This window comes from Pseudophryne corroboree, chromosome 4, assembly GCF_028390025.1.
Source record: "Pseudophryne corroboree isolate aPseCor3 chromosome 4, aPseCor3.hap2, whole genome shotgun sequence".
In the NCBI taxonomy this organism is placed as follows: Eukaryota; Metazoa; Chordata; class Amphibia; order Anura; family Myobatrachidae; genus Pseudophryne; species Pseudophryne corroboree.
This window is the reverse complement of record NC_086447.1, coordinates 12517432-12535557: the sequence shown is the minus strand read 5'-3', so window position 1 is coordinate 12535557 and position 18126 is coordinate 12517432. Positions and strand designations below refer to the sequence as shown.

The 18126-nt window shown below is 50.1% G+C and overlaps 1 protein-coding gene across 1 annotated transcript in view; it reads left to right on the top strand.

Moving 5' to 3' along the window:
- Positions 1 to 17188: 17188 nt before the first annotated feature.
- The window catches only part of LOC134911060 (fucolectin-like), a 68614-nt gene continuing 67676 nt past the window's right edge, over positions 17189 to 18126 (top strand). Inside the window, exon 1 of the mRNA XM_063919449.1 lies at positions 17189 to 17297. Within this exon, the coding sequence (XP_063775519.1) occupies positions 17237 to 17297 (61 nt within the window). The 5' untranslated portion in view covers positions 17189 to 17236. The remainder of the gene's footprint in view (positions 17298 to 18126) is intronic.

Below are 18126 nucleotides of genomic sequence, written 5' to 3'. Positions count from 1 at the left end.
ATGGTAGCTACACCCTGTATATAACACATGTAGCTGTGACAGGGAAGGTGGCCCCTCTCAGCTCTGGGCCCCATAGCAGCTGCACTCCCTGCACCTATGGTAGCTACACCATGTATATAACACATGTAACTGTGACAGGGAAGGTTGCCCCTCTCAGCTCTGGGCCCCATAGCAGCTGCACTCCCTGCACCTATGGTAGCTACACCATGTATATAACACATGAAACTGTGACAGGGAAGGTGGCCTCTCTCAGCTCTGGCCCCATAGCAGCTGCACTCCCTGCACCTATGGTAGCTACACCCTGTATATAACACATGTAACTGTGACAGGGAAGGTGGCCCCTCTTAGCTCTGGGCCCCATAGCAGCTGCATTCCCTGCACCTATGGTAGCTACACCCTGTATATAACACATGTAACTGTGACAGGGAAGGTGGCCCCTCTCAGCTCTGGCCCCATAGCAGCTGCACTCCCTGCACCTATGATAGCTACACCCTGTATATAACACATGTAACTGTGACAGGGAAGGTGGCCTCTCTCAGCTCTGGCCCCATAGCAACTGTATTCCCTGCACCTATGGTAGCTACACCCTGTATATAACACATGTAACTGTGACAGGGAAGGTGGCCTCTCTTAGCTCTGGTTCCATAGCAGCTGCACTCCCTGCACCTATGGTAGCTACACCCTGTATATAACACATGTAACTGTGACAGGGAAGGTGGCCCCTCTCAGCTCTGGGCCCCATAGCAGCTGCACTCTCTGCACCTATGGTAGCTACACCCTGTATATAACACATGTAACTGTGACAGGGAAGGTGGCTCCTCTCAGCTCTGGCCCCATAGCAGCTGCACTCCCTGCACCTATGGTAGCTACACCCTGTAAATAACACATGTAACTGTGACAGGGAAGGTGGCTCCTCTCAGCTCTGGCCCCATAGCAGCTGCACTCCCTGCACCTATGGTAGCTACACCCTGTATATAACACATGTAACTGTGACAGGGAAGGTGGCCCCTCCCAGCTCTGGCTCCATAGCAGCTGCACCCCCTGCACCTATGGTAGCTGCACCCTGTATATAACACATGTAACTGTGACAGGGAAGGTGGCCCCTCTCAGCTCTGGCCCCATAGCAGCTGTATTCCCTGCACCTATGGTAGCTACACCCTGTATATAACACATGTAACTGTGACAGGGAAGGTGGCTCCTCTCAGCTCTTGCCCCATAGCAGCTGCACTCCCTGCACCTATGGTAGCTACACCCTGTATATATAACACATGTAACTGTGACAGAGAAGGTGGCCCCTCTCAGCTCTGGGCCCCATAACAGCTGTACTCCCTGCACCTATGGTAGCTACACCCTGTATATAACACATGTAACTGTGACTGGGAAGGTGGCTCCTCTCAGCTCTGGCCCCATAGCAGCTGCACTCCCTGCACCTATGGTAGCTACACCCTGTATATAACACATGTAACTGTGACAGGGAAGGTGGCCCCTCTCAGCTCTGGCCCCATAGCAGCTGCACTCCCTGCACCTATGGTAGCTACACCCTGTATATAACACATGTAACTGTGACAGGGAAGGTGGCCCTCTCAGCTCTGGGCCCCATAGCAGCTGCACTCTCTGCACCTATGGTAGTTACACCCTGTATATAACACATGTAACTGTGACAGGGAAGGTGGCTCCTCTCAGCTCTGGCCCCATAGCAGCTGCACTCCTTGCACCTATGGTAGCTACGCCCTGTATATAACACATGTAACTGTGACAGGGAAGGTGGCTCCTCTCAGCTCTGGGCCCCATAGCAGCTGCACTCCCTGCACCTATGGTAGCTACACCCTGTATATAACACATGTAACTGTGACAGGGAAGGTGGCCCCTCTCAGCTCAGGCCCCATAGCAGCTGCACTCCCTGCACCTATGGTAGCTACACCCTGTATATAACATATGTAACTGTGACATGGAAGGTGACCCCTCTCAGCTCTGGGCCCCATAGCAGCTGCACTGCCTGCACCTATGGTAGCTACATCCTGTATATAACACATGTAACTGTGACAGGGAAGTTGGCTCCTCTCAGCTCTGTCCCCATAGCAGCTGCACTGCCTGCACCTATGGTAGCTACACCCTGTATATAACACATGTAACTGTGACAGGGAAGGTGGCCCCTCTCAGCTCTGGCCCCATAGCAGCTGTACTCCCTGCACCTATGGTAGTTACACCCTGTATATAACACATGTAACTGTGACAGGGAAGGTGGCCCTCTCAGCTCTGGCCCCATAGCAGCTGCACTCCCTGCACCTATGGTAGCTACACCCTGTATATAACACATGGAACTGTGACAGGGAAGGTGGCCCTCTCAGCTCTGGCCCCCATAGCAGCTGCATCCCTGCACCTATGGTAGCTACACCCTGTATATAACACATGTAACAGTGACAGGGAAGGTGGCACCTCTCAGCTCTGTCCCCATAGCAGCTGCACTCCCTGCACCTATGGTAGCTACGCCCTGTATATAACACATGTAACTGTGACAGGGAAGGTGGCTCCTCTCAGCTCTGGCCCCATAGCAGCTGCACTCCCTGCACCTATGGTAGCTACACCCTGTATATAACACATGTAACTGTGACAGGGAAGGTGGCTCCTCTCAGCTCTGGCCCCATAGCAGCTGCACTCCCTGCACCTATGGTAGCTACACCCTGTATATAACACATGTAACTGTGACAGGGAAGGTGGCCCCTCTCAGCTCTGGGCCCCATAGCAGCTGCACTCCCTGCACCTATGGTAGCTACACCCTGTATATAACACATGTAACTGTGACAGGGAAGGTGGCCCCTCTCAGCTCTGGCCCATAGCAGCTGTACTCCCTGCACCTATGGTAGCTACACCCTGTATATAACACATGTAACTGTGACAGGGAAGGTGGCCCCTCTCAGCTCTGGCCCCATAGCAGCTGCACTCCCTGCACCTATGGTAGCTACACCCTGTATATAACACATGTAACTGTGACAGGGAAGGTGGCCCCTCTCAGCTCTGGCCCCATAGCAGCTGCACTCCCTGCACCTATGGTAGCTACACCCTGTATATAACACATGTAACTGTGACTGGGAAGGTGGCTCCTCTCAGCTCTGGGCCCCAGAGCAGCTGCACTCCCTGCACCTATGGTAGCTACACCCTGTATATAACACATGTAACTGTGACAGGGAAGGTGGCCCCTCTCAGCTCTGGGCCCATAGCAGCTGCACTCCCTGCATCTATGGTAGCTACACCCTGTATATAACACATATAACTGTGACAGGGAAGGTGGCCCCTCTCAGCTCTGTCCCCATAGCAGCTGCACTCTCTGCACCTATGGTAGCTACACCCTGTATATAACACATGTAACTGTGACAGGGAAAGTGGCCCCTCTCATCTCTGGCCCCATAGTAGCTGCACTCCCTGCACCTATGGTAGCTATACCGTGTATATAACACATGTAACTGTGACAGGGAAGGTGGCCCCTCTCAGCTCTGGCCCCATAGCAGCTGCACTCTCTGCACCTATGGTAGCTACACCCTGTATATAACACATGTAACTGTGACAGGGAAAGTGGCCCCTCTCATCTCTGGCCCCATAGTAGCTGCACTCCCTGCACCTATGGTAGCTATACCGTGTATATAACACATGTAACTGTGACAGGGAAGGTGGCCCCTCTCAGCTCTGGCCCCATAGCAGCTGCACTCCCTGCACCTATGGTAGCTACACCTTGTATATAACACATGTAACTGTGACAGGGAAGGTGGCCCCTCTCAGCTCTGGCCCCATAGCAGCTGCACTCCCTGCACCTATGGTAGCTACACCTTGTATATAACACATGTAACTGTGACAGGGAAGGTGGCCCCTCTCAGCTCTGGCCCATAGCAGCTGTACTCCCTGCACCTATGGTAGCTACACCCTGTATATAACACATGTAACTGTGACAGGGAAGGTGGCCCCTCTCAGCTCTGGCCCCATAGCAGCTGCACTCCCTGCACCTATGGTAGCTACACCCTGTATATAACACATGTAACTGTGACAGGGAATGTGGCCCCTCTCAGCTCTGGCCCCATAGCAGCTGCACTCCCTGCACCTATGGTAGCTACACCCTGTATATAACACATGTAACTGTGACAGGGAATGTGGCCCCTCTCAGCTCTGGCCCCATAGCAGCTGCACTCCCTGCACCTATGGTAGCTACACCCTGTATATAACACATGTAACTGTGACAGGGAAGGTGTCCCCTCTCAGCTCTGGCCCCATAGCAGCTGCACTCCCTGCACCTATGGTAGCTACACCCTGTATATAACACATGTAACTGTGACAGGGAATGTGGCCCCTCTCAGCTCTGGCCCCATAGCAGCTGCACTCCCTGCACCTATGGTAGCTACACCCTGCACAGGGACGTGCAGTCAGGGGAGGCAGTGCCTCCCCTGTCATAATGTTTAAAATAATACAAAGAAGATACTTATAACACAGATTCTGTGTCATATCAATCTTCTTTGTATTATTCTTAGAATTTTGGCTGTGAAAATAAAGGTAACTGTGGATGGGAGGCAACGAGAACGCTGCCTCCCTCTTACATTAATAAAGTAGCTGAAGCTGGGGGCGGGGCCAAGCCACCGGCAGGAAAAGGCCATTCAAAAAAGTGAGGAGAAGAGGCAGCTCTAACTCTGCCTCAATCTAAAACAAAGCAAGCCCCTGCCCCTTCTCTATCCCTCCCCTCTGTCTATCATTGTCTGGTGACGGGATGTTGTGCTGCACGGAGAGGACGAATACATCATATCCTTGACACAGGGGGCAGTGTCATTTCCGGTCAGACGGTAAACGCCGATCCACGTCATTTCCGGTGACGGGACAATGTTGCGTCATGAGGCATTATTGGTCAATCCATACGGCGGGAAACGGACTTTCAGAAAGCCACTAGGAAGATATGAAATTGACTTCTTTTATAGCAATAGGTGCATGTTAGGTATTTAGGATCTTAGCAGTCAGGTAATCCATGTCTGGCATTAGGTTTTTAGCTGTTTAGATTTGTGGGAGGATAAATACCACAGGGTGTCTGCTACCATCTACACCTTGAAAAAGATAACCATTTGTTATCGAAACGCGTTGGTGAAGGTAGCAGGACGTATGTGGAGCTCTTGCCTGGCTGGATACAACTACTCCTGGGGACGCCTAGTTGTTTTATGTATAACAAAGGTAGTTGTCTGCATTTTCATGCAGACCAATCAGTCTGGTAAGAACCCACCTTGCTAAGTTTTATATTTTATGAAAATAAGAATATACTTACCGATAATTCTATTTCTCGTAGTCCGTAGTGGATGCTGGGGACTCCGTCAGGACCATGGGGATTAGCGGCTCCGCAGGAGACAGGGCACAAAAGTAAAAGCTTTAGGATCAGGTGGTGTGCACTGGCTCCTCCCCCTATGACCCTCCTCCAAGCCTCAGTTAGGATACTGTGCCCGGACGAGCGTACACAATACGGAAGGATTTTGAATCCCGGGTAAGACTCATACCAGCCACACCAATCACACTGTACAACCTGTGATCTGAACCCAGTTAACAGCATGATAACAGCGGAGCCTCTGAAAAGATGGCTCACAACAATAATAACCCGATTTTTGTAACAATAACTATGTACAAGTATTGCAGACAATCCGCACTTGGGATGGGCGCCCAGCATCCACTACGGACTACGAGAAATAGAATTATCGGTAAGTAAATTCTTATTTTCTCTGACGTCCTAAGTGGATGCTGGGGACTCCGTAAGGACCATGGGGATTATACCAAAGCTCCCAAACGGGCGGGAGAGTGCGGATGACTCTGCAGCACCGAATGAGAGAACTCCATGTCCTCCTCAGCCAGGGTATCAAATTTGTAGAATTTTTCAAACGTGTTTGCCCCTGACCAAGTAACAGCTCGGCAAAGTTGTAAAGCCGAGACCCCTCGGGCAGCCGCCCAAGATGAGCCCACCTTCCTTGTGGAATGGGCATTTACATATTTTGGCTGTGGCAGGCCTGCCACAGAATGTGCAAGCTGAATTGTACTACACATCCAACAAGCAATCGTCTGCTTAGAAGCAGGAGCACCCAGTTTGTTGAGTGCATACAGGATAACAGCAAGTCAGTTTTTCTGACTCCAGCCGTCCTGGAAACATATATTTTCAGGGCCCTGACAACATCTAGCAACTTGGAGTCCTCCAAGTCCCTAGTAGCCGCAGGTACCACAATAAGCTGGTTCAGGAGAAACGCTGACCCACCTTAGGGAGAAACTGGGGACGAGTCCGCAGCTCTGCCCTGTCCGAATGGACAATCAGATATGGGCTTTTGTGAGACAAAGCCGCCAATTCTGACACTCGCCTGGCCGAGGCCAGGGCCAACAACATGGTCACTTTCCATGTGAGATATTTCAAATCCACAGATTTAAGCGGTTTAAACCAATGTGATTTGAGGAATCCCAAACCTACGTTGAGATCCCACAGTGCCACTGGAGGCACAAAAGGGGTTGTATATGCAATACTCCCTTGACAAACTTCTGGACCTCAGGAACTGAAGCCAATTCTTTTTGGAAGAAAATCGACAGGGCCGAACTATGAACCTTAATGGACCCAAATTTGAGGCCCATAGACACTCCTGTTTGCAGGAAATGTAGGAATCGACCGAGTTGAAATTCCTCCGAGGGGGCCTTCCTGGCCTCACACCATGCAACATATTTTCGCCAAATGCGGTGATAATGTAGTGCGGTCACCTCCTTCCTGGCTCTGACCAGGGTAGGGATGACCTCTTCCGGAATGCCTTTTTCCCTTAGGATCTGGCGTTCAACCGCCATGCCGTCAAACGCAGCCGCGGTAAGTCTTGGAACAGACATGATCCTTGCTGAATCAAGTCCCTTCTTAGTATCTCTTGAAGTTCCGGGTACCAAGTCCTTCTTGGCCAATCCGGAGCCACGAGTATAGTTCTTACTCCTCTCCGTCTTATAATTCTCAGTACCTTGGGTATGAGAGGCAGAGGAGGGAACACACACACACACACCGACTGGTACACCCACGGTGTTACCAGAGCGTCCCAGCTATTGCCTGAAGGTCTCTTGACCTGGCGCAATACCTGTCCAGTTTTTTGTTCAGATGGGACGCCATCATGTCCACCTTTGGTCTTTCCCAACGGTTCACAATCATGTGGAAAACTTCCAGATGAAGTCCCCACTCTCCCGGGTGGAGGTCGTGCCTGCTGAGGAAGTCTGCTTCCCAGTTGTCCACTCCCGGAATGAACACCGCTGACAGTGTTATCACATGATTTTTCGCCCAGCGAAGAATCCTTGCTGCCATTGCCCTCCTGCTTCTTGTGCCGCCCTGTCTGTTTACGTGGGCGACTGCCGTGATGTTGTCCGACTGGATCAGCACCGGTTGACTTTGAAGCAGAGGTCTTTCTAGGCTCAGAGCATTGTAAATTGCCCTTAGCTCCAGTATATTTATGTGGAGAGAAATCTCCAGACTTGACCACACTCATTGGAAATGTCTTCCCTGTGTGACAGCTCCCCAGCCTCTCAGGCTGGCATCCGTGGTCACCAGGACCTAGTCCTGAATGCCGAATCTGCTGCCCTCTAGTAGATGAGCACTCTGCAACCACCACAGGAGAGACACCCTTGTCCTTGGAGACAGGATTATCCGCTGATGCATCTGAAGATGCGATCCGGACCATTCGTCCAGCAGATCCCACTGAAAAATTCTTGCGTGAAATCTGTCGAATGGAATCGCTTCGTAAGAAGCCACCATTTTTCCCAGGACTCTTGTGCATTGTGACACCTGGCCTAGTTCTAGGAGGTTCCTAACTAGCTCGGATAACTCCCTGGCTTTCTCCTCCGGGAGAAAACACCTTTTTCTGGACTGTGTCCAGAATCATCCCTAGGAACAGCAGATGTGTCGTCGGAATCAGCTGCGATTTTGGAATATTTAGAATCCACCCGTGCTGTCGTAGAACTACTTGAGATAGTGCTACTCCGACCTCCAACTGTTCTCTGGACCTTGCCCTTATCAGGAGATCGTCCAAGTAAGGGATAATTAAGACGCCGTTTCTTTGAAGAAGAATCACCATTTCGGTCATTACCTTGGTAAAGACCCGGGGTGCAGTGGACAATCCAAACGGCAGCGTCTGAAACTGATAGTGACAGTTATGTACCACGAACCTGAGGTACCCTTGGTGAGAAGGGCAAAATTGGGACATGGAGGTAATCATCCTTGATGTCCAGTGACACCATATAGTCCCCTTCTTCCAGGTTCGCTATCACTGCTCTGAGTGACTCCATCTTGATTTGAACCTTTGTATGTAAGTGTTCAAAGATTTCAGATTTATAATAGGTCTCACCGAGCCATCTGGCTTCAGTACCACAAATAGTGTGGAATAATACCCCTTTCCTTGTTGTAGGAGGGGTACTTTGATTATCACCTGCTGGGAATACAGCTTGTGAATTGTTTCCAATACTGCCTCCCTTTCGGAGGGAGACGTTGGTAAAGCAGACTTCAGGAGCCTGCGAGGGGGAGACGTCTCGAATTTCCAATCTGTACCCCTGGGATACTACTTGTAGGATCCAGGGGTCCACTAGCGAGTGAGCCCACTGCGCGCTGAAACTCTTGAGACGACCCCCCACCGCACCTGAGTCCGCTTGTACGGCCCAAGCGTCATGCTGAGGACTTGGCAGAAGCGGTGGAGGGCTTCTGCTCCTGGGAAGGGGCTGCCTGCTGCAGTCTTCTTCCCTTTCGTCTACCCCTGGGCAGATATGACTGACCTTTTGCCCGCCTGCCCTTATGGGGACGAAAGGACTGAGGCTGAAAAGACGGTGTCTTTTCCTGCTGAGATGTGACTTGGGGTAAAAAAGGGTGGATTTTCCAGCTGTTGCCGTGGCCACCAGGTCCGATGGACCGACCCCAAATAACTCCTCCCCTTTATACGGCAATACGTCCATGTGCCGTTTGGAATCTGCATCACCTGACCACTGTCGTGTCCATAAACATCTTCTGGCAGACATGGACATCGCACTTACTCTTGATGCCAGAGTGCAAATATCCCTCTGTGCATCTCGCATATATAGAAATGCATCTTTTAAATGCTCTATAGTCAATAAAATACTGTCCCTGTCAAGGGTATCAATATTTTCAGTCAGGGAATCCGACCAAGCCACCCCAGCGCTGCACATCCAGGCTGAGGCGATCGCTGGTCGCAGTATAACACCAGTATGTGTGTATATACTTTTTAGGATATTTTTCAGCCTCCTATCAGCTGGCTCCTTGAGGGCGGCCGTATCTGGAGACGGTAGCGCCACTTGTTTTGATAAGCGTGTGAGCGCCTTATCCACCCTAGGGGGTGTTTCCCAACGCGCCCTAACTTCTGGCGGGAAAGGGTATAACGCCAATCATTTTCTGTCGCGAGAACCCCACGCATCATCACACACTTCATTTAATTTATCTGATTCAGGAAAAACTACAGGTAGTTTTTTCACACCCCACATAATACCCTTTTTTGTGGTACTTGTAGTATCAGAAATATGTAACACCTCCTTCATTGCCCTTAACATGTAACGTGTGGCCCTAATGGAAAATACGTTTGTTTCTTCACCGTCGACACTGGAGTCAGTGTCCGTGTCTGTGTCTGTGTCGACCGACTGTAATGGGCGTTTTAAAGCCCCTGACGGTGTTTGAGACGCCTGGACAGGTACTAATTGGTTTGCCGGCCGTCTCATGTCGTCAACCGACCTTGCAGCGTGTTGACATTATCACGTAATTTCCTGAATAAGCCATCCATTCCGGTGTCGACTCCCTAGAGAGTGACATCACCAATACAGGCAATTGCTCCGCCTCCTCACCAACATCGTCCTCATACATGTCGACACACACGTACCGACACACAGCACACACACAGGGAATGCTCTGATAGAGGACAGGACCCCACTAGCCCTTTGGGGAGACAGAGGGAGAGTTTGCCAGCACACACCAAAATGCTATAATTATACAGGGACAACCTTATATAAGTGTTATCCCTTATAGCATCTTAATATATTATAATATTGCCACTCAAAATGCCCCCCCTCTCTGTTTTAACCCTGTTTCTGTAGTGCAGTGCAGGGGAGAGCCTGGGAGCCTTCCTAGCAGCGGAGCTGTGTAGGAAAATGGCGCTGTGTGCTGAGGAGAATAGGCCCCGCCCCCTTTTCGGCGGGCTTCTTCTCCCGTTTTTCTGACAACCTGGCAAGGGTTAAATACATCCATATAGCCCCAGAGGCTATATGTGATGTATTTTTAGCCAGCATAGGTCAGTGGCGTAACTACGGCCCCCGCAGTCCTCGCGGTGGCTTGGGGGCGAGGGGCTGCGGGGGCGCCACTGATTACAGCAGACTGACATGCGGACGAGCGTCCGCTTGTCAGTCTGCTTTGTTGGAGGGACACGGAGGGCGCAGCGTGTGCCTCTCCTGTGTCCCTCCTGAGTCCTGCATCATCTCCGGCGGCCCGCGGGTCTAATAGGGGAAAGTGCCGTTCGTGAGCTCTAATTGGCTCACGAACCGGCACTTCCCCCTATCAGACCCGCGGCCGCTGGAGATGATGCAGCAGGAGGGACACAGGAGAGGCACACGCTGCGCCCTCCGTGTCCCTCCAACAAGCGGCGGCGGCACTGGGGGGAATATCTGGCACTGGGGCATATATGGCACTGGGGGGGGGGGATATCTGGCACTAGGGCATATCTGGCACTGGGGGGGGTGTCTGGCACTGGGGCATATATGGCACTGGGGGGGGGATATCTGGCACTGGGGCATATCTGGCACTGGGGGGGGGGGTATCTGGCACTGGGGCATATATGGCACTTGGGGGGGGGATATCTGGCACTAGGGCATATCTGGCACTGGGGGGGGGGATGCCTGGCACTGGGGGGGATATCTGGCACTGGGGCATATATGGCACTGGGGGGGGGATATCTGGCATGGGGGTGGATATATGGCACTGGGGGGGGATGTCTGGCACTGGGGGGGAATATCTGGCACTGGGGGGGGGGGATATCTGGCACTGGGAGGGAATATCTGGCCCTGGGGCATATATGGCACTGGGAGAGAATATCTGGCACTGGGGGCATATATGGCACTGGGGGGGAATATCTGTCACTGGGGGGGGGGATATATGGCACTGGGGTGGAATATCTGGCACTGGGGGCATATATGGCACGGGGGGCATATCTGGCACTGGGGGCATATATGGCACGGGGGGCATATCTGGCACTGGGGGCATATATGGCACTCGGGGGGAATATATGGCACTGGCGGCATATCTGGCACTGGGGGAATATCTGGCTACTGGGGGCATATGTGGCACTGGGGGGGAATATATGGCACTGGAGGCATATCTGGCATGGGGGGAATATCTGGCACTGGGGGCATATGTGGCACTGGGGGGGAATATCTGGCACTGGGGGCATATCTGGCACTGGGGGCATATCTGGCACTGGGGGGAATATCTGACACTGGGGGCATATGTGGCACTGGCGGGGGTATATGTGTACCTGGCACAGGGGGGGGGGGGCTATATTTGGCACCGTGGGCATGTGAGTACCTGGCACCGTGGGGGAATATCTGGCACTGGGGACATATGTGGCACTGGGAGCACAGCCCTAGCAACAAGGACTACCTCCTAGCAACGAGCATGACACCCAGTGCATGAAACACCTGGCAACGAGCATGACACCCAGTGCATGAAACCCCTGACAACGAGAAGGTAATTGAAAAGTAATTAGAAGCCTTACTGTAGGACTTAATGTGTAATGGGCATTACGGTGTGTGGCATAATGTATCACGGACATTGCGGTGTGTGTCATAATGTGTCACAGGCATTACGGTGTATGGTATACTATATCGCGGGCATTGTGATATGTGGTATAATGTCTCAGGGTCATTGCAGTGTGTGGCATAATGTATCACGGACATTGCGGTGTGTGTCATAATGTGTCAGGCATTACGGTGTGTGGTATACTATATCACGGGCATTGTGGTATGTGGTATAATGTCTCAGGGTCATTGCAGTGTGGCATAATACATAACGGGCATTGCGGTGTGTGGCATAGGGTATAACGGGCAGGGCATTGCGGTATGTGTCACAGGCATTACGGTGTATGGTATACTATATCACGGGCATTGTGGTATGTCTCAAGGTCATTGCGGTGTGTGTCATAATGTGTCACAGGCATTGTATGTGCTATAATGTATCAGGGGCATTGCAGTGTGTAGCATAATCTATAACGGGCATTGCGATTCCTGTCATAATGTGTCGGGGGCATTACGATGTGTGGCATAATGTGTCGGGGGCATTACAGTGTGTGCATATTGTGTCATGTGCATTGTTGTGTGCGGCATAATGTCTAAGGGCCATTGCAGTATGTGGCATAATGTATACTGGGCATTACTATAAGGAGGAAAAATGACAAATAATGTAAGGGGCATGAAGCAGGATTATTTTTCTTTCCTGTGGTGGCTAACGTCTTGGCGTGCAGGTTGCAAAACTGGGGTATAAGGTAGTCTTTTCCTGCAATACCACGCCCCTTTATGAGAAACCACGCCCATTCCAACAAAACCACGCCCCTTTTTTTGCAGCGCGCGCCTTAGGCGCGCGCATATTTATCCCTTTCTTGCTCCCAATTATGCGGCGGGGGGGGGGGGCGCCAAACAATTTTTTGGCCTGGGGGAGAAAAATTTCTAGTTACGCCACTGGCATAGGTACTATCATTGCTGCCCAGGGCGCCCCCCCCAGCGCCCTGCACCCTCAGTGACCGTTGGTGTGAAGTGTGCTGAGAGCAATGGCGCACAGCTGCCGTGCTGTGCGCTACCTTAAGAAGACTGGGAAGTCTTCAGCCGCCGATTTCTGGACCTCTTCACTCTTCAGCATCTGCAAGGGGGTCGGCGGCGCGGCTCCGGTGACCCATCCAGGCTGTACCTGTGATCGTCCCTCTGGAGCTAGTGTCCAGTAGCCTAAGAAGCCCAATCCATCCTGCACGCAGGTGAGTTCACTTCTTCTCCCCTAAGTCCCTCGTTGCAGTGAGCCTGTTGCCAGCAGGACTCACTGAAAATAAAAAACCTAACAAAACTTTTACTCTAAGCAGCTCTTTAGGAGAGCCACCTAGATTGCACCCTTCTCGGCCGGGCACAAAAACCTAACTGAGGCTTGGAGGAGGGTCATAGGGGGAGGAGCCAGTGCACACCACCTGATCCTAAAGCTTTTACTTTTGTGCCCTGTCTCCTGCGGAGCCGCTAATCCCCATGGTCCTGACGGAGTCCCCAGCATCCACTTAGGACGTCAGAGAAATAAAAGTTTTATGGTAATGCACTATTGGAGTACCATTGTCACTTTCATGCACCTTGAGTTGGAATAAGAAGGGGCTATTCCTGAGAAGTTGGAAGAAGTCAGGAGATATCTAAGACGGTGACCCGCTCCAATACCGCGCAATTTGTCTACCTAACAGTAGACCACCTGATGCGGTACGAATCCGACACCTCTAAAGATTGATTCGACTGTCCCCTCCCACTGTTACAATATCACACTATGTATTTGTATTTTCCAAGGTTATATGTCTCCATTAAATCTGAGAGACTGAATATTACTTGAAGAGCGCCTGAGATAAGAGGTGGTAAACCATTTTTCTGTATTTCTGTCTATCGGGAGTATTGGTGATACTTCTAACCACCTTTCTTTTCGGCTGCTCAGGCGCACCTATTGTGATCTATTTTTTGTACACTCTCTTCCGTATGTACACCATTGTTTTCCCACCATCTATGGAGTACGGGTGCCACCATGTTGCTTTGGATCAGCTGATTGCAAGTCCTCCAACCACAAGCATCGGTTAGTCACATGACTCCGCTATCCACTGGATAACCAGCAAGGGGGATACAAGGGCTAGTCAGAGCTCTAGCAAATTGCCCAGGACACCTTCATTCATCTCATGTTCCTGGTGTCCTGTTTATTACCAGCAATTCCAAGTTCTAGCAGGATTACCAGCACTGTGATCCCGCTGTAAGTATTTCACCTGCATTAAGATTCCAGCCGTATTGCCAGCTCAGTGTTCCCAGCACTAAGTACTTGTACATGTATTGTGTGATTCCAGCAGCTACGTGTTCTCTCCAGTGTGTTCTACAGTGCTATTCCAGTGCCAGAGATATCCATCCAGTGGCTACGTGTGTGTACTGCAGTTACAGCTGTCTCACTGGTTCCAATCCGGTTCAAGTTTATCATCTCCCAGGCTGAGTCCAGTTCCAGCTGTCTCTCTGGTTTCAATCTGGTACAAGTTTATCATCTTCCAGGCTGAGTCCAGTTCCAGCTGTCTTTCTGGTTTCAATCTGGTACAAGTTTATCATCTTCCAGGCTGAGTCCAGTTCCAGCTGTCTCTCCGGTTCCAGTAGGGTTCAAGTTTATCAGCTTCCAGGCTGAGTCCAGTTCCAGCTGTCTCTCTGGTTCCAATCTGGTTCAAGTTTATCAGCTTCCAGGCTGAGTCAGATTCCAGCTGTCTCTCTGGTTCCAATCTGGTTCAAGTTTATCAGCTTCCAGGCTGAGTCCAGTTCCAACTGTCTTCCTGGTTCCAATCTGGTTCAAGTTTATCAGCTTCCAGGCTGAGTCCAGTTCCAGCTGTCTCTCTGGTTTCAATCTGGTACAAGTTTATCATCTTCCAGGCTGAGTCCAGTTCCAGCTGTCTTTCTGGTTTCAATCTGGTACAACTTTATCATCTTCCAGGCTGAGTCCAGTTCCAGCTGTCTCTCTGGTTCCAGTAGGGTTCAAGTTTATCATCTTCCAGGCTGAGTCCAGTTCCAGCTGTCTCTCTGGTTCCAGTAGGGTTCAAGTTTATCATCTTCCAGGCTGAGTCCAGTTCCAGCTGTCTCTCTGGTTCCAGTAGGTTTCAAGTTTATCATCTTCCATGCTGAGTCCAGTTCCAGCTGTCTCTCCGGTTCCAGTAGGGTTCAAGTTTATCATCTTCCAGGCTGAGTCCAGTTCCAGCTGTCTCTCTGGTTCCAGTAGGGTTCAAGTTTATCATCTTCCAGGCTGAGTCCAGTTCCAGCTGTCTCTCTGGTTCCAGTAGGGTTCAAGTTTATCATCTTCCAGGCTGAGTCCAGTTCCAGCTGTCTCTCCGGTTCCAGTAGGTTTCAAGTTTATCATCTTCCAGGCTGAGTCCAGTTCCAGTTGTCTCTCTGGTTCTAATCCGGTTCAAGTTTATCAACTTAACAGGCTGAGTCCAGTTCCAGCTGTTTCTCCATTTCCAGTCTGGTTCAAGTTTATCAGCTTCCAAGTTCTGATTCCAGTTCCAGCTGTTACTCCGGTTCCAGTCTGTGACAAGCATATCAGCTTCCAGGCTGAATCCAGTTCCAGCTGTCTCAAGTCTGGTTCAAGTTAAACAGCTTCCAAGCTATCTCCAATTCCAGTTGCCTCACTGATTCCAGTGCGGTTCTAGTGAATGCTTCTTATAGCTGTCATCTGTTTCAGCTATTTACTAAGCACAGACTTGTTCAAACCTAGACTGTTCCATGTTTAATTCAATTGCCGTATGTCTTCCATGCAAATCTTGAATAAATATGCTTAAAGATATTGGGGGTCATTCCGAGTTGATCGCTCACTGACGATTTTCACAGCACAGCGATCAGGTGAAAAAAAATGGCATTTCTGCGCATGTGTATGCCCCACAATATGCACGCGCGACGTACGGGTACAAAGCTCTTTGTGGTTGTGCTCAGGTTCTAGCGAAGTTTTCCTTCGCACTGGCGGCCGCAAGAAGATTGACAGAAAGGGGCATTTCTGGGTGTCAACTGACTGTTTTCAGGGAGTGTTTGCAAAAACACAGGCGTGTCTGAAAAAATGAAGGCGTGGCTGGGCGTTGTATGACGTCAAATCCAGACACGAATAGGCTGAAGTGATCGCATGCACAGAGTAGGTTCAGAGCTACTCTGAAAGTGCACATACTGTTTTGCAGAGCTCGGCAGCACGGGCGTTCACACTTCTGCTAAGATAAAATATACTCCCCAGTGGGCGGCGGCATAGCGTTTGCACGGCTGCTTAAACTAGCTAGCGAGCGATCAACTCGGAATGACCCCCATTATCATCTCTCATTGTTCCTTGTGTGAAAGACATACAGTACCTAAGTCCACTGAGTTTCCTGCACCATGGCGGTCATTCCGAGTTGATTGTTCACTAGCTACTTTTAGCAGCCGTGCAAACGCATAGTCGCCGCCCACAGGGGAGTGCATTTTCGCTTTGCAAGTGTGCGAACGTGTGTGCAGCTGAGCGTCTGCAAACACATTTTGTGCAGTTTCAGAGTAGTGCTGGACTTACTCAGCCTTTGTGATCACTTCAGTCTTTTTGGTGCCGGAATTTACGTCAGACACCCGCCTTCCAAATGCTTGGACACGCCTGCGTTTTTCCAAACACTCCCAGAAAATGGTCAGTTGACATCCATAAACGCCCTCTTTCTGTCAATCTCCTTGCAATCGGCTGTGTGAATGGATTCTTTGTTAAATCCATCGCTCAGCAACGATCCGATTTGTACCCGCACGACGCGAGTGCACATTGCGGTGCATGCGCAGTAGAAACCTGATCGCTGCGCTACGAGAATCGGCAGCGAGCGATCAACTCGGAATGACCCCCCATGTGCCTACTACAGGACCACACATAGATTCAAACTTGGGTTCACTAAATACCATACTTCCCAACACTGGGAGAATGGAAGGAGGGACACATTGGCGAGGCGAAGCTGCGCCCGCTCGAAAAGGGGGTGTGACCTATAGAAAAGGAGCGTGTATATATATATATATATATATATATATATATATATAGCACAATTTAATACATTAATGTTAATTATCTAATTGTTTAGGAATAAAAAAATAATAAGAAAATACTGCCCTTGTGTATAATAATAATTGCTGTATAACACTGTGCCAGTTCATTACTAGGCAATGTTGGTAATACTGGGGATTATTACATATAAGACTGCTCCTGGGATTTATTACGAGATATTAGTACATGTAACATTTTCCACGTGAAACTTGAGCTAAAGCCAATTATACCAGGATGCAGTCTAGCTCCTCCCATTATCATTGTATCTTCTGGTATAAATGAGGTGTCATCACTGGAGATTATACCAGGATGCAGTGTAGCTCCTCCCATTATCATTGTATCTTCTGGTATAAATGAGGTGTTATCACTGGAGATTATACCAGACACCAGACATCAGACATGAGATCAGCTGCTTCCTCTCTTCTCCTGGGGCTGGTCCTGCTCTCAGCAGTGACTGCTGGTAAGTGACAGATTAACTGCAAACGCCTTGGAGAGAGATAAAGTACCAGCCAATCAGCTCCTAACTGCCATGTTACAGGCTGCATCTGAAAAATGACAGTAAGGAGCTGATTGGTTGGTACTTTATCTTCATCCATTTTATCTCTCTCCAGGGCTTAGAAAATATTGTGTAAACCATAAGGTGTCTCCCTTACAGCAATTTAAATTGCAATTTGCTGAGACCAACAAGGATTTGGGCATAAATAGGGCAGAAAGTGGAATGGACTTTAGGAAATTTCCCATTTCTCACTCGGTAGTGTCTTCCAGAGAGGGCACCCCCGGAATAGGATGTGGCACCATTCCCTCAGAGAACCAGAAGTGTAGCTGTGGGAGGTAATGGAGTCAGCTGCCACCGGGATACTGCTCTGTAGGGGGCACCTCTCCTCCCATTCAGGGACACCATTCAGTTCTGGTAATTCAAAGCCACCGCTATCTCTTCCATGGCCGCCTGCCCCACTAGTCCCTGCACCTTACAAGTCACATCCTCTTTATTATAGATGCACATTTTGAAAGCGTCAGACAGAGGATCAGAACCCACAACCTATTACACTGGAAGTAGACACCTCACTGATGGAGCTATCTGCTCCTATATAGGAAGCGCGAGAACTCTAACTATATGAAGTAACTTCTCTGACCATTAGACGTAACTTCATATAGTTAGAATTCTCATACTTCCTATACAGGAGCAGATAGCTCCATCAGTAAGGTGCCTGCTTCCAATGTAATAGGGCGTAGGTTCTAATCCTGGGTATGACGCTTGTAAAATAATTCTCAGAGAAATAATCAGCATT